We start from the raw sequence: 14,300 nt of genomic DNA on the forward strand, positions 1-14,300 counted from the left end.
ATAAAACAAATTACTTACCTTAGGTAAACATAATAACAAGAATTGCAATACTTACAATATTTCACACACTTGGTGTGGTACAAATTGAGGAAGTTTTTGGTTATGTGGAGACATGTTTTGTTAGCACTAAATCCCTGTGTCCATTAAAATGGACATCTATTTCTCTCAAAAACAGGCTGTGGAAAATTTTATTTGTTATATTAGTAAATTAAATACAGTATCCAAGAAACACCAAAAACTATAATTCAAGCATTAATATTGACAAGTGATTTGTTTATATGATGTTATTTCCTAATAAAACATACAGAGTCATGTTTGGCTACAACACAGATACTAAAACAGAAGTTCAGTTGTTCATGTAGTATGCATAAGCTCCAGTCTGCTTTACTGGACGGTGGATTGTGCTCAGCAGAAACTTGTATCTACAAAATGGCAGTCCATAACCTAAATCTACAGGTTACCATGACTGTTGTAATTGAAGTTAACTTCTTCTGGATTGTTAGGCTGTGTCATATTTCTTCTAAACAATCAACATTTTGACCCCTCTGCTGAGATCTCCTTCAGGATATTGTGGTGTCCACTGTAGATTGAGCACTCATTCTACAATGGACCCCACAAGATCATTTAGAACATTTCAGCAGAAGGATCTAAATGTTGATTGCTTAGAAGAAATATGATGGTGGCCAAACATTCCAGAAGATTTTAACTTTAAAACCTAAGTGTCCATTTTAATGGATGTGGGGTCTCAGGGTGATATAGGATTTGGCATCATAATACAATGAAAGTAAATAGTTCAAATATACATACACATAGAAGGAAGACATTTTTACGAGGATAAAAAGTTCTACCAAGTCCTTAAAGTTTGGTAGCTGCAGCAGTTTTACCAGGCTTGGATGTGAAATTTCAGGGCTCTATCATATTCTATCATTCACCACCTGTATGTATGGTTTCATGGAAGGAGGCTGAGTTTCCTCGCTGAATCTTGGATGGTCTCAAATACCACATCGATGATAATGTGTCTCAAAGACCATATTGATGATAAGAATGGCTCATCTTTATTGCTTCTGTTTCATGAATTACAGGAGTAAGATACATCATTGAGTAGTTAAAGGAAAATCCTTATTATACAGTGGAAGAATTGAGCAGTCCAGCCATACAACACAGTCAGGTCACTGAGATGGGACAATATAGCTATTCCAGACAAACATTCATTGTGTTCCAGAGGTCTGATAAAGTAGGAAAACATTCAAGTCACAGATATGCATTAACAAAATAAATTAAATGTCATAAAATCATTATACTGTTATAAAGTAGTAAAATAAAACAGTATAAAACAGGGAAATAAATAATAATGCTACAATTTAAAAGCAAATAAATAAAAAGTCATTTGCTTTATCATTCCCAGATGTTAACTTAATAACTTCATCCTCACATTCATAATTTTGTCGTTTAATTGTTATTTGTGCACTAAGAATATAAGCCTTTTTATAATGAGTATTGTCACTTATGTGGCAATAAACAAGAATCTACAGTTTCTGAATACAGGTAACAATATAATTTTTAAGACATGTTGTCTCTTTTGTTTTCTGGTGTCTCTTCTGTACTCACAGTTATAAACTTAAGATAAGATGCATACCATTTTTTGCAACTGTAATAAAAGTCTTATTTAGACAAGATCTGTTTCAAATTTTTTAAAGCATCTTCCGTGGTCATGGTAACGATATGGTTTTCCTTATACATATGTTTAACAAGATTAAAACAGTTATCACATTTTAAATTAATGCTATTAAACAGTGTTAAATCATTGCTTGCATTGTGTTTTTCCCCATTCCTAATGTTTTTCTACAGATAGTTGTTTAATTTTTGTACAAATTGCATCACTGAGATGGGTTATATTTTGGTTTTCATTTGTACTGATCCACTTACACGTTGCAGAATGTGATCATCTTTTGTTTTGTTTTTATGGGTGTGGCAATGTCAGTGATTCTTGTGCATGTGTGTGTGTGTGGGGGGGGGGGGGGGGGGGTGGAGATGGTATGTCCTAGAACTACTTTATTAAAGCACTGTGGTAGGTGGCATTAGTGGATAACTTCCTTGGTTTATGTGATGCCATTTTTGTGGGGGCCAGAAGGTCTGTTGTTTATCTACTCTGTGTTTTATTAGTTTAAATAATGTTTGGTTGCTAGTGTTTATTCAGTCATAGCTGATATACTCCTCATGAATAAAAACAAAGTGACACACAAAATTATCAACACCATAAAGAAACAAGGAGTGAAACTAGATTACCAAATTAATAACTCCATTCAGAAATTATTAATGGAGGAGGATGATACTGACATGGGCACATTAAAAAGAATTGGCATTTACCAACTTCAGCATGCCAGAATGGAAATATAGCACCAGCCATTCAAGACTCACAGAACAACTCAACAAGAAAACCATCCCCTACCACAATAGAAACATAACAAACATCATATTTGGTAACAAAATGCATCCTCTAACACTACAAGAAAACTTCAAAATTCAAAGGTAATCACAGAAAAGAAATACATACCAAATAACTAAACAAACAATATTTAAAATAATAAAACATGTAGTAAATAAAAAACAGCTGCTCCTGCCACCACAAAAACAATATCAGATAAACCAGGCAATGTATTCACTCATTCATATAAACACAAAATTTAGGATATATCACACTTATTAAAGAGAAAAAAATATGTATACACTGCCTGACAAAAATGTGAAGCACCCAGAAGGGGAGGAGAAAACAAAATTAAACATCATGGATTGCAAGGTCATGTGATGTCATTTCAGTGATAAAAACCAAGTAAAATTTAGAAAGAACTTGGCAGTATGAGCCCCATTTTCACTGTAACATTGCACACCCTCTCACATGGATACATGCACTGATTCCTTTTTAAAATATATATAAAAACAAAGATGATTTGACTTACCAAACAAAAGCGCTGGCAGGTCGATAGACACACAAACAAACACAAACATACACACAAAATTCAAGCTTTCGCAACCAATGGTTGCTTCATCAGGAAAGAGGGAAGGAGAGGGAAAGACGAAAGGATGTGGGTTTTAAGGGAGAGGGTAAGGAGTCATTCCAATCCCAGGAGCGGAAAGACTTACTTTAGGGGGAAAAAAGGACAGGTATACACTCGCACACACACACATACCCATCTGCACATACACAGACACAAGCAGACATTTGTAAAGGCAAAGAGTTTGGGCAGAGATGTCAGTCGAGGTGGAAGTACATAGGCAAAGATGTTGTTGAATGACAGGTGAGGTATGAGCGGCGGCAACTTGAAATTAGCAGAGGTTGAGGCCTGGCAGGTAACAAGAAGAGAGGATATACTGAAGGGCAAGTTCCCATCTCCGGAGTTCTGACAGGTTGGTGTTAGTGGGAAGTATCCAGATAACCCGGACGGTGTAACACTGTGCCAAGATGTGCTGGCCGTGCACTAAGGCATGTTTAGCCACAGGGTGAACCTCATTACCAACAAACACTGTCTGCCTGTGTCCATTCATGCAAATGGACAGTTTGTTGCTGGTCATTCCCACATAGAAAGCTTCACAGTGTAGGCAGGTCAGTTGGTAAATCACATGAGTGCTTTTACACATGGCTCTACCTTTGATTGTGTACACCTTCCAGGTTACAGGACTGGAGTAGGTGGTGGTGGGAGGGTGCATGGGACAGGTTTTACACCGGGGGCAGTTACAAGGGTAGAAGCCAGAGGGTAGGGAAGGTGGTTTGGGGATTTCATAGGGATGAACTAACAGGTTACGAAGGTTAGGTGGATGGCGAAAAGACACTGTTGGTGGAGTGGGGAGGATTTCATGAAGGATGGATCTCATTTCAGGGCAGGATTTGAGGAAGTTGTATCCCTGCTGGAGAGCCACATTCAGAGTCTGATCCAGTCCCGGAAAGTATCCTGTCACAAGTGGGGCACTTTTGGGGTTCTTCTGTGGGAGGTTCTGGGTTTGAGGGGATGAGGAAGTGGCTCTGGTTATTTGCTTCTGTACCAGGTTGGGAGGGTAGTTGTGGGATGCAAAAGCTGTTTTCAGGTTGTTGGTGTAATGGTTCAGGGCTTCCAGACTGGAGCAGATTCGTTTGCCATAAAACCTAGGCTGTAGGGAAGGGACCGTTTGATGTGGAATGGGTGGCAGCTGTCATAATGGAGGTACTGCTGTTTGTTGGTGGGCTTGATGTGGACGGACATGTGAAGCTGGCAATTGGACAGGTGGAGGTCAACGTCAAGGAAAGTGGCATGGGGTTTGGAGTAGGACCAGGCGAATCTGATGGAACCAAAGGAGTTGAGGTTGGAGAGGAAATTCTGGAGTTCTTCAATGTGAGTCCAGATCATGAAGATGTCATCAACAAATCTGTACCAAACTTTGGGTTGGCACGCTTGGGTAACCAAGAAGGCTTCCTCTAAGTGACCCATAAATAGGTTGGCATACGAGGGGGCCATCCTGGTACCCATGGATGTTCCCTTTAGTTGTTGGTATGTCTGGCCTTCGAAAGTGAAGAAGTTGTGGGTCAGGATGAAGCTGGCTAAGGTAATGAGGAAAGAGGTTTTAGGTAGGGTGGCAGGTGATCGCCGTGAAAGGAAGTGCTCCATTCAGCAAGGCCCTGGACGTGCAGAATATTTGTGTATAGGGAAGTGGCATCTATGGTTACAAGCATGGTTTTCTGGGGGTAACAGATTGGTTAAGGATTCCAGGCGTTCGAGAAAGTTGTTGGTGTCTTTGATGAAGGATGGGAGACTGCATGTAATGGGTTGAAGGTGTTGATCTATGTAGGCAGAGATACGTTCTGTGGGGGCTTGGTAACCAGCTACAATGGGGCGGCCGGGATGATTGGGTTTGTGTATTTTAGGAAGAAGGTAGAAGGTAGGGGTGCGGGGTGTCGGTGGGGTCAGGAGTTTGATGGAGTCAGGTGAAAGGTTTTGTAGGGGTCTTAAGGTTCTGAGGATTCCTTGAAGCTCCACCTGGACATTAGGAATGGGATTACCTTGGCAAACTTTGTAAGTAGTGTTGTCTGAAAGGTGACGCAGTCCCTCAGCCACATACTCCCGATGATCAAGTACCACGGTCGTGGAACCCTTGTCCGCCGGAAGAATGATGATGGATCGGTCAGCCTTCAGATCACGGATAGCCTGGGATTCAGCAGTGGTGATGTTGGGAGTAGGATTAAGGTTTTTTAAGGATTGAGAGGCAAGGCTGGAAGTGAGAAATTCCTGGAAGGTTTGGAGAGGGTGATTTTGAGGAAGAGGAGGTGGGTCCCGCTGTGACGGAGGATGGAACTGTTCTAGGCAGGGTTCAATTTGGATAGTGTCTTGGGGAGTTGGATCATTAGGAGTAGGATTAGGATCATTTTTCTTCGTGGCAAAGTGATATTTCCAGCAGAGAGTACGAGTATAGGACAATAAATCTTTGACAAGGGCTGTTTGGTTGAATCTGGGAGTGGGGCTGAAGGTGAGGCCTTTGGATGGGACAGAGGTTTCGGATTGGGAAAGGTTAACTACTGAATATGGGTGTTGTGGTTCCAGATTGTAATTATCAAATGGCAATTGTGATCTACACTCCTGGAAATTGAAATAAGAACACCGTGAATTCATTGTCCCAGGAAGGAGAAACTTTATTGACACATTCCTGGGGTCAGATAAATCACATGATCACACTGACAGAACCACAGGCACATAGACACAGGCAACAGAGCATGCACAATGTCGGCACTAGTACAGTGTATATCCACCTTTCGCAGCAATGCAGGCTGCTATTCTCCCATGGAGACGATCGTAGAGATGCTGGATGTAGTCCTGTGGAACGGCTTGCCATGCCATTTCCACCTGGCGCCTCAGTTGGACCAGCGTTCATGCTGGATGTGCAGACCGCGTGAGATGACGCTTCATCCAGTCTCAAACATGCTCAATGGGGGACAGATCCAGAGATCTTGTTGGCCAGGGTAGTTGACTTACACCTTCTAGAGCACGTTGGGTGGCGCGGGATACATGCAGACGTGCATTGTCCTGTTGGAACAGCAAGTTCCCTTGCCGGTCTAGGAATGGTAGAACGATGGGTTCGATGACGGTTTGGATGTACCGTGCACTATTCAGTGTCCCCTCGACGATCACCAGTGGTGTACGGCCAGTGTAGGAGATCGCTCCCCACACCATGATGCCGGGTGTTGGCCCTTTGTGCCTTGGTCATATGCAGTCCTCATTGTGGCGCTCACCTGCACGGCGCCAAACACGCATACGACCATCATTGGTACCAAGGCAGAAGCGACTCTCATCGCTGAAGACGACACGTCTCCATTCGTCCCTCCATTCACGCCTGTCGCGACACCACTGGAGGCAGGCTGCACGATGTTGGGGCGTAAGCGGAAAACGGCCTAACGGTGTGCGGGACCGTAGCCCAGCTTCATGGAGACAGTTGCGAATGGTCCTCGCCGATACCCCAGCAGCAACAGTGTCCCTAATTTGCTGGGAAGTGGCGGTGCGGTCCCCTACTGCACTGCGTAGGATCCTACGGTCTTGGCGTGCATCCGTGCGTCGCTGCGGTCCGGTCCCAGGTCGACGGGCACGTGCACCTTCCGCCGACCACTGGCGACAACATCGATGTACTATGGAGACCTCACGCCCCATGTGTTGAGCAATTCGGCGGTACGTCCACCCGGCCTCCCGCATGCCCACTATACGCCCTCGCTCAAAGTCCGTCAACTGCACATACGGTTCACGTCCACGCTGTCGCGGCATGCTACCAGTGTTAAAGACTGCGATGGAGCTCCGTATGCCACGGCAAACTGGCTGACACTGACGGCGGTGGTGCACAAATGCTGCGCAGCTAGCGCCATTCGACGGCCAACACCGCGGTTCCTGGTGTGTCCGCTGTGCCGTGCGTGTGATCATTGCTTGTACAGCCCTCTCGCAGTGTCCGGAGCAAGTATGGTGGGTCTGACACACCGGTGTCAATGTGTTCTTTTTTCCATTTCCAGGAGTGTACATGTTGTCAGAATAGAGGCTAGTTTTCATTGCTCACAAGTAACTACATATTTACTGTTTCAACATAAACTTATACCAGAACATACCACAAGAACAAAACTCTCTCATTCAGAAATTATAACTCTTCCAAATAATTGATTTATGGTAAGAACAGATAAAAATTCTATGCAAATTATGGACTTTCACCACTTCAGTTTAGGAATTTCTTCCTATAGTCAAGATCTCTGACAGGTGGCAAAGTTGTCACCAGTTTTCAACGCTGAAGTGCTAACAGCTCCATGCCAACACAGTAGCCACCTACCGAGCAGTAGCAATGTTGAAGCATTACCATAGAGACATTTACAAAATCTCACTACTTTATTGGTCCATGAAGCTACTGTGCCCAGCCCACAGCAACTGTCAGGGATCAACTATGCCACTTAACTATAACAGTTTTACTCCTACTATTTTATTCACTCTGGTGCAACAGTGTCATCAACATTCTATATAATCCAACATAACATAGTTCACTGATTCTAACAATACTGAGTGCTATGATTGAGACTTTTTAGTAATGAATATGTAAATATAATTTTTTATTTTCAGATGTTATAAATTGCATCAGCAGAACACTATTATTATAAATGTGTCTAAATCATATATCCTTAATGCCAATATATTCTGTGTAACCCAGTGTTCACTTGCTTTGAGGAAAAAATTGAACCATTCAGTAGACTGCCTATAAACATCTGATAATTCCAAAACCATCACAATAATAATAATAATACAGAATTAAAAGTAAAATATTCATTAAATGACAATTTATTTTTTCAGTGTGTTTATTTTTGTTGTAGCTGGGTAACTGATTTTGTTTTCATCATCCCCTCATGGGCATTACTTGTTTACAAAAGAACCATTTCCATTTTTTGCAGGAAAAGAGACCAATTCCAGAACCAGGAGAAAATGGTAAGTTTTGAAGAGAAAAAGGTGTTGTTTTGACTGAGTATGCAAATTATTTTCCTAAAATTTGAGGAGAATTATTGGTGCATTGTTTTAAATGAGAGGTGGAGTATTCTTAACAATACCAAACAGGACGAGATGTGTTTTTTTTTTTTAAATTAAAAGCTACTCAATTTGTGCTAAACCATTTAAGCACTAATAAAAAAATATTTATTACTGTATTTTCTCTGTTAATGTTTCTTTACTCCTTTTAACAAAAATTCTGGTATCAGCAAGGAGGAATAATTTTTGTCCTGATTCAAGTAAAATTGTTGGTCACTGACGTATCCTAAGAGCACTGAAAGGCCCATGATTGAACTCTGCAGAATGTGATTGTAATTTTTCTTTAAGCAAATCTTGTGGTAGCCTTTCCTGAATTACTTGTGCACCATAGCACAACTTTCTGCAACCTTTTTCTCAAATTTCAGCTAAATAAGAGCAACACTGTTGGAAGAGACAGATTGATACTTACTGTAAAGAAGAAATGACAAGTGTAGACAGGTACAATTGAAAGACACATATAGCTTTTGCCCACAGCCTTCATCAGTAAAAGAAACACACACATGATTCACACACACACAAGCAAGCACACCTCTTGTAAACATGACCTCCAACTCCAGCAACTAAAGCATCTTGGCGTTCCGGCTTGATACGCTGGTGTTGGTGGTCATGTGTGCAAGAGGTGTGCTTGCTTGTGTGTGTGAAACACGTGTTGCTCCCTTCTACTGATGAAGCCTGTGGTCAAAAGCTATATGTAACTGTCTTTCAATTGTGCCTGTCTGCAACTTGTCATGTCTTCTTTACGGTAAGTAGAATTTTGTCTTTTCCCACATTATTGATATACCTACCAGAGTTTCCATTGTTTGATTTTTGTCTATCAGCTAAATAAGAAATATGCTAAACCAGATATTCTAAAATAATTATGACTGACATCATCAAATTCCTTCAACAGTCACAGATGATTCAAGCTAATATTATTTTACCATTTACAGTTTTTATTATGCACTCATTGAGAGTATAAATAGCTGTCTCAATAGAATAACCTTTTTGAAATCCAGAATGTGATTGTCAAAGTATACCATTATGCCACAATTAGGGGAATACATTGACTTCTCATTTCTTATCAACAAACATCTGAGGAGAGACACTGTCTGGTAGTAATTGTTATGTGTGGATTTACTTTCATATAGAAATGCATAGCAATGGCACATTTTACTCTGTCTTGTAAAATAGTCAGTTTCAATTCTGTATTATAAAGTAAGAACATTAAATTTAAAAGAATCCATAACATTTAATGTCATATTGTAAGTATCATTCCCCATAAGAACCTTCAATGTTCAGGGGTGTGATAATTCCTTATTTCGGATGAAGACATGAGAAAAATATTGATATCACTACATTTCCTCTGTATCTTATCTTCACAGTATTGTTTCTCTTTCATTTCAAAATTACTTGCAGAAACTTTCTCATCTACCTTTAAAATATGACCCTTAAAATATTTGCTACACAGGAACTGTTCTTTACAATGGTCCTACTTACATTAATAGAATATTTATATGACAGACTGTTCCAATACTGCTCAATAAAAGGCAGGTACAACTCAGTTCCTCTTGGTCGGGCACAGCTGATAAGGCTACCCATGAGGAGGCCCTACTGCATACATTCTGTGCATGGGTGAGTCACTATGCCTCTCATGCCTGGTGCTGTACAAACATCTATGCTACTGCCCAAGTGCCTGACTACCCGACTGCCTGCACTTCAGCTGTTCGATGAACCCTGCCCACCATTGCCTGTGGGCATTTAGCTGTACACAGCAGCAGCCACTTGAGCTGAAACAGCCCACTCTCTGGCTTACTTCCTTGTTTCTCAGTCCAAAATGTTACACATATGATTCATTTTGATTTTAGGAATTGCAAGTTTCAGACAAGGTATGTAAGAATGATAGACAAAAGAATTAATGTTGCTTCTCCCTCCTCCAGGAGACACCATGTTAATACTGTGCAACACCATTTCTAGCCTTGATAATGGCCTCAGTCCAGTGAGGAAGAGAGTTCACAGTTTCTTCAGGTATGCCATATCCAGCTGAAGCCACTCATTGTTGATTAGATCCTGTAGAGCTATCAAATTACCAGAATATTGAGTGACACATTTTTTCTACTAATTCATATGGTCATAGATGTTTTCTATTGAATTAACAATGGTTGATTTAGTGGCCCAATTTAGGTGTGATAGAGTGCTTGAATGTTTAACAAACCAGGAACAAAATGCTTGCAGCACTTTAAACAAGGCTGGTTGTTATCCTGGAAGACAGGAGAGTTCAAGTGCACACTTGATGAAGATGTAGAGGAAAATACGAAACATCCTGATTCACATTAACAGGAAAGTGAATGAATGAGACGAAGTGGCAGTAGGAAAAGACAACCTCAAAACTTCAAAGAACCATCTCTGGCCTGAACTACCTCCATACACTGCTGGTTAAACACCTCTTTGGGCCATTGGTGCACCCAGCTCGTCACATAATTTGAAAATAAGCAAAATTGTCACTTGTGGGGTGATTACATCTCTGCAGTCAACTACTGTTTAGTTTCCGTGTTGTTAAATCCATTGAAGGCATGCAACTCTATGTTCTGCTGTGAGCAGTGGCCTTTCACAAAACATTAACTTCAAATTCCACTGCATGCAGTCCCCATGTCAACATTCACTTGAAATATAACTATGGAAAATCCAGGATAGAATATGACAGTATTAGGAAAGAGTAGTTGCTACTCACCATACAGCAGAGATGCTGAGTCGTAGATAGGCACAACAAAAAGACTATCAAAAAGTATCTTCGTACATCCATAGTTGAAATGGAGGACAGTGGGATGTCAGCTGGTATAAATTTATATTGAAAATTAAGAAATTCCTCCAGCTGTATTTAAGGTGTTGATTTTATTTTGGCAGCTAGTTTCAATGTTGTAACAACGTCATCTTCAGGCCCATACACTTGTTGATGTCAACTTCTTGCGGCTGATACTAGAAGTAAGTGGTGAGATACGGACGTGTCTATACACCATCAACTGTCAACTCACAGTTGACAGTTGATGATTGGAGTGCTGACACATTATCTGCAAATCCAGTAATGCTGGCAACTGATGGGTTATGCATGGGTATCGTATCAACCTGTACCGCATTAAAAGCACCTGAAGGTGACGCAATGAAGCATCAAAACTGGTAGCAACAAAATAAAATAAAATCTTAAGGACAGCTGTAGGTGTTTTTATTTTTTGTCACAATAGTAAATTGGTATCGTCTTAGAGATATCTTGCTAAAAGCATGGAGATACAAAAACAGGGAAAATGTGGAGAGAGGGTAAGGCAGTTTGGTGCAGTCGGGAGGTTAGACATTGAGGGGGGGGGAGGTTGCAGAAAAGGAGAGAAGTGAAAAGATTGTGGGTGCCTTGGTGGAATAGAGGCCTGTGTAGTGCTGGAATGGGAAGAGGGAAAGGGCTAGATGGATAAGAACAATGACTAATGAAGGTTGAGGCCAGGGGGGTTATGGGAACATAGGATATATTGCTGGGAGAGCAAGGTCCCATCCCAGCTATGCATATCAGGAAATCTGGTGTTGGTAGGAAGAATCCAAATGGCACACACTGTGAAGCAGTCATTGAAATGAAGGTCGTGTTTGATGGCATGCTTAGCAACTGGGTAATCCACCTGTTTCTTGGCCACAGTTTGTCAGTGGCCATTCATATGGACAGACAGCCTGTTGGTTGTCAGGCCTGCATAGTATGCAGTACAGTGGTTGCAGCTTAGCTTGTAGATCACATGACTGTTTTCACAGTTAGACCTGCTTTTTATGGGATAGGTGACACTTGTAACTGGACTGGAGTAGACAGTGGGGGTATGTCTGTGACATGTCTTCCACCTATATCTATTCCAGGGATATGAGCCATGAGGCAAAGTGTTGGGAGCAGGGGTTGAGGAGGAATGGATGAGGATATTATGTAGGTTCAGTGGGTGGTGGAATGCCACCTTGAGAGGGGTGGGAAGGATAGTAGGTAGGACATTTCTCATTTCAGGGCATGATGAGAGGCAGTCCAAACACTGGCAGAGAATGTAATTTATTTGCTCTAGTCCTTAGTGGTAATGAGTCACAAGGTCAATGTTGCACTGTGGCCAGATGTCGAGATTTGGGGAGGTGGTGGGTGACTAGAGATAAAAGGCATAACAGATCTGTTTTTGTACAAGGTTGGGAGAATGAGGGCATCAGTGAGACTCTCAGTACATTTTGAAAGCAGGACTTGAGATGGATCTCCATTCATTAATGACAGCAACTGCTGTCAAGTTTTCTGATTCCATTCAACTGAGTGGCACATACAAACTATTTCACTCTTGTTATGTGTCTCAATAGTGGAGGGTGATGTACCTGCCTTGCACCAGTTCTACACCATCCACAGAGCTCTATGAAAGGGGTGATTTATATTAGCTTTTGAAGATTTTTCTGAATGTATGATATTACTGTTTATAATAAACAAGTCAGTAGGAAATTGTCATCAGAAGGAACAATACCATCATTCTACAGATCAGAGTGTGGAATGTCGAAAAAAAAAAAAAAAAAAAAAGGATAGTAATCCTTAATCAGTCAGATAGGCTACAAAATTTAAAAAGAGAAATGGGCAGATTGATATTAGATACAGTGGGAATTATTGAAGTTTAGTGGCAGGAGAAATAGGACTTCTGGTGGGTGAGCTACTATGAACATCACAGTGAACACATTATCACAGCCAAGGTAGATACTAAGACCACACCCAACACAAGAATTCAAGTTTATATGACAACTAGCTCCATAGAAGGTAAAGAGGTAGAAGAACTGTATGATCAGATAAAAGAAATTATTCAGATAGTTAAGGGAATAAAAACTTTAATTGTGATGGGGGACTTGAATCTGATAGTCAGAAAAGAAAGAGAAGGAAAATTAGCAAGTGAATGTGGACTGGGGGAAAGGAATGAAAGAGGAAGCCAGCAAGTAGAATTTTGTACAGAACATAATTTAATCACTGTTAACACCTGATTTAAGACTCATGTAGGAACATTGCATACGTGTAAGAGATGTGGAGATACCAAAAGGTTACACAATGGTACTTACCATATCTCCATGTCTCTTCCATGTATGCAATGTTCCTACATGATTCTTAAATCAAGTGTTAACAATGATTAAATTATGTTCTATACAAAATTCTATTTGCTGGCTTCCTCTTTCATTCCTTTCCCCCAGTCCACATGCACTTACTAATTTTCTTTATCTTTCTTTTCCAACTATCAGATTCAAGTCCCCCATCACAATTAAAGTTAGATAAAGATTTTGGGACCTTATTTTAAGTAATAGGACATTTCCAGTGGCACTCTAACTGCAATTTACTGATTATGAAATGTAGATTAAAACTGAAGAAATTGCAAGAAAGGTAGGAAATTAAGGAGACTGGATCTGGATAAGATGAAGGAATAAAAGGTTACTGAGAGTTTCAGATGGAGCATTGTGCAACAATTGACTACAATAAGGGAAATGAAACGCAGAAAAGATAATGGGGTAACTTTGAGAGATGACATAGCGAAGGCAACAGAGAATCAAATAGGTAAAAAAAACAAGGCCTGGAAGAAATCCTTGGATATCACAGGAGACTTTAAATGTAATTGATGAAAGGTGGGAATATAAAAATGCAGCAAATGAAACAGGAAAAGGAAATACAACTATCTAAAACTGAGATAGACAGGAGGTGCAAATGGCCAAGCAGGAATGGTTAGAGAACAAATGTAAAACTCAGAAACATATTTCACTAGGGGAAAGACAGATACCACCTACAGGAAAATTGAAATGGAATCTGGCAGAAAGAGAAGCAGCTGCATGAATATCAAGAGCTCAGATGGAAAACCAGTGCCAAGCAAAGAAGGCAAAGGTGACAGGTGAAAGGAGTATATAGAGGGCCTATACAAGGATGATGAACTTTAAGGCAATATTACAAAAGGAAGAGAATGTAAATAAACAACACATGGGAGGTAATATATTGTGAGAAGAATTTGACAGAACACTGAAAGACCTAAGTTGAAACAAGGCTTCAGGAATAGACAACATTCCTTTGGAACAGCTGATATCCTTGGGAGAGCCAGCCATGATGAAACTATTCCACCTTGTGTGCAAGATGTATGAGAGAAGAGAAAACTACCATCAGATTTCAAGAAGAATGTAACAATTCCAGTTCCAAAGAAAGCAGGTGCTCACAGGCATGAACATTGCTGAACACAGTTTAGTAGGAGATGG

The 14,300-nt window shown here is 40.7% G+C and overlaps 1 protein-coding gene across 1 annotated transcript in view; it reads left to right on the plus strand.

The window, feature by feature from the left end:
* Positions 1–14,300, plus strand: part of LOC126412372 (sorbitol dehydrogenase-like) — a 135,366-nt gene that overhangs the window by 17,044 nt on the left and 104,022 nt on the right. Inside the window, exon 2 of the mRNA XM_050081941.1 lies at positions 7,934–7,967. Within this exon, the coding sequence (XP_049937898.1) occupies positions 7,934–7,967 (34 nt within the window). The remainder of the gene's footprint in view (positions 1–7,933; positions 7,968–14,300) is intronic.

The sequence above is a fragment of the Schistocerca serialis genome, chromosome 7, assembly GCF_023864345.2.
Source record: "Schistocerca serialis cubense isolate TAMUIC-IGC-003099 chromosome 7, iqSchSeri2.2, whole genome shotgun sequence".
Taxonomy (NCBI): Eukaryota; Metazoa; Arthropoda; class Insecta; order Orthoptera; family Acrididae; genus Schistocerca; species Schistocerca serialis.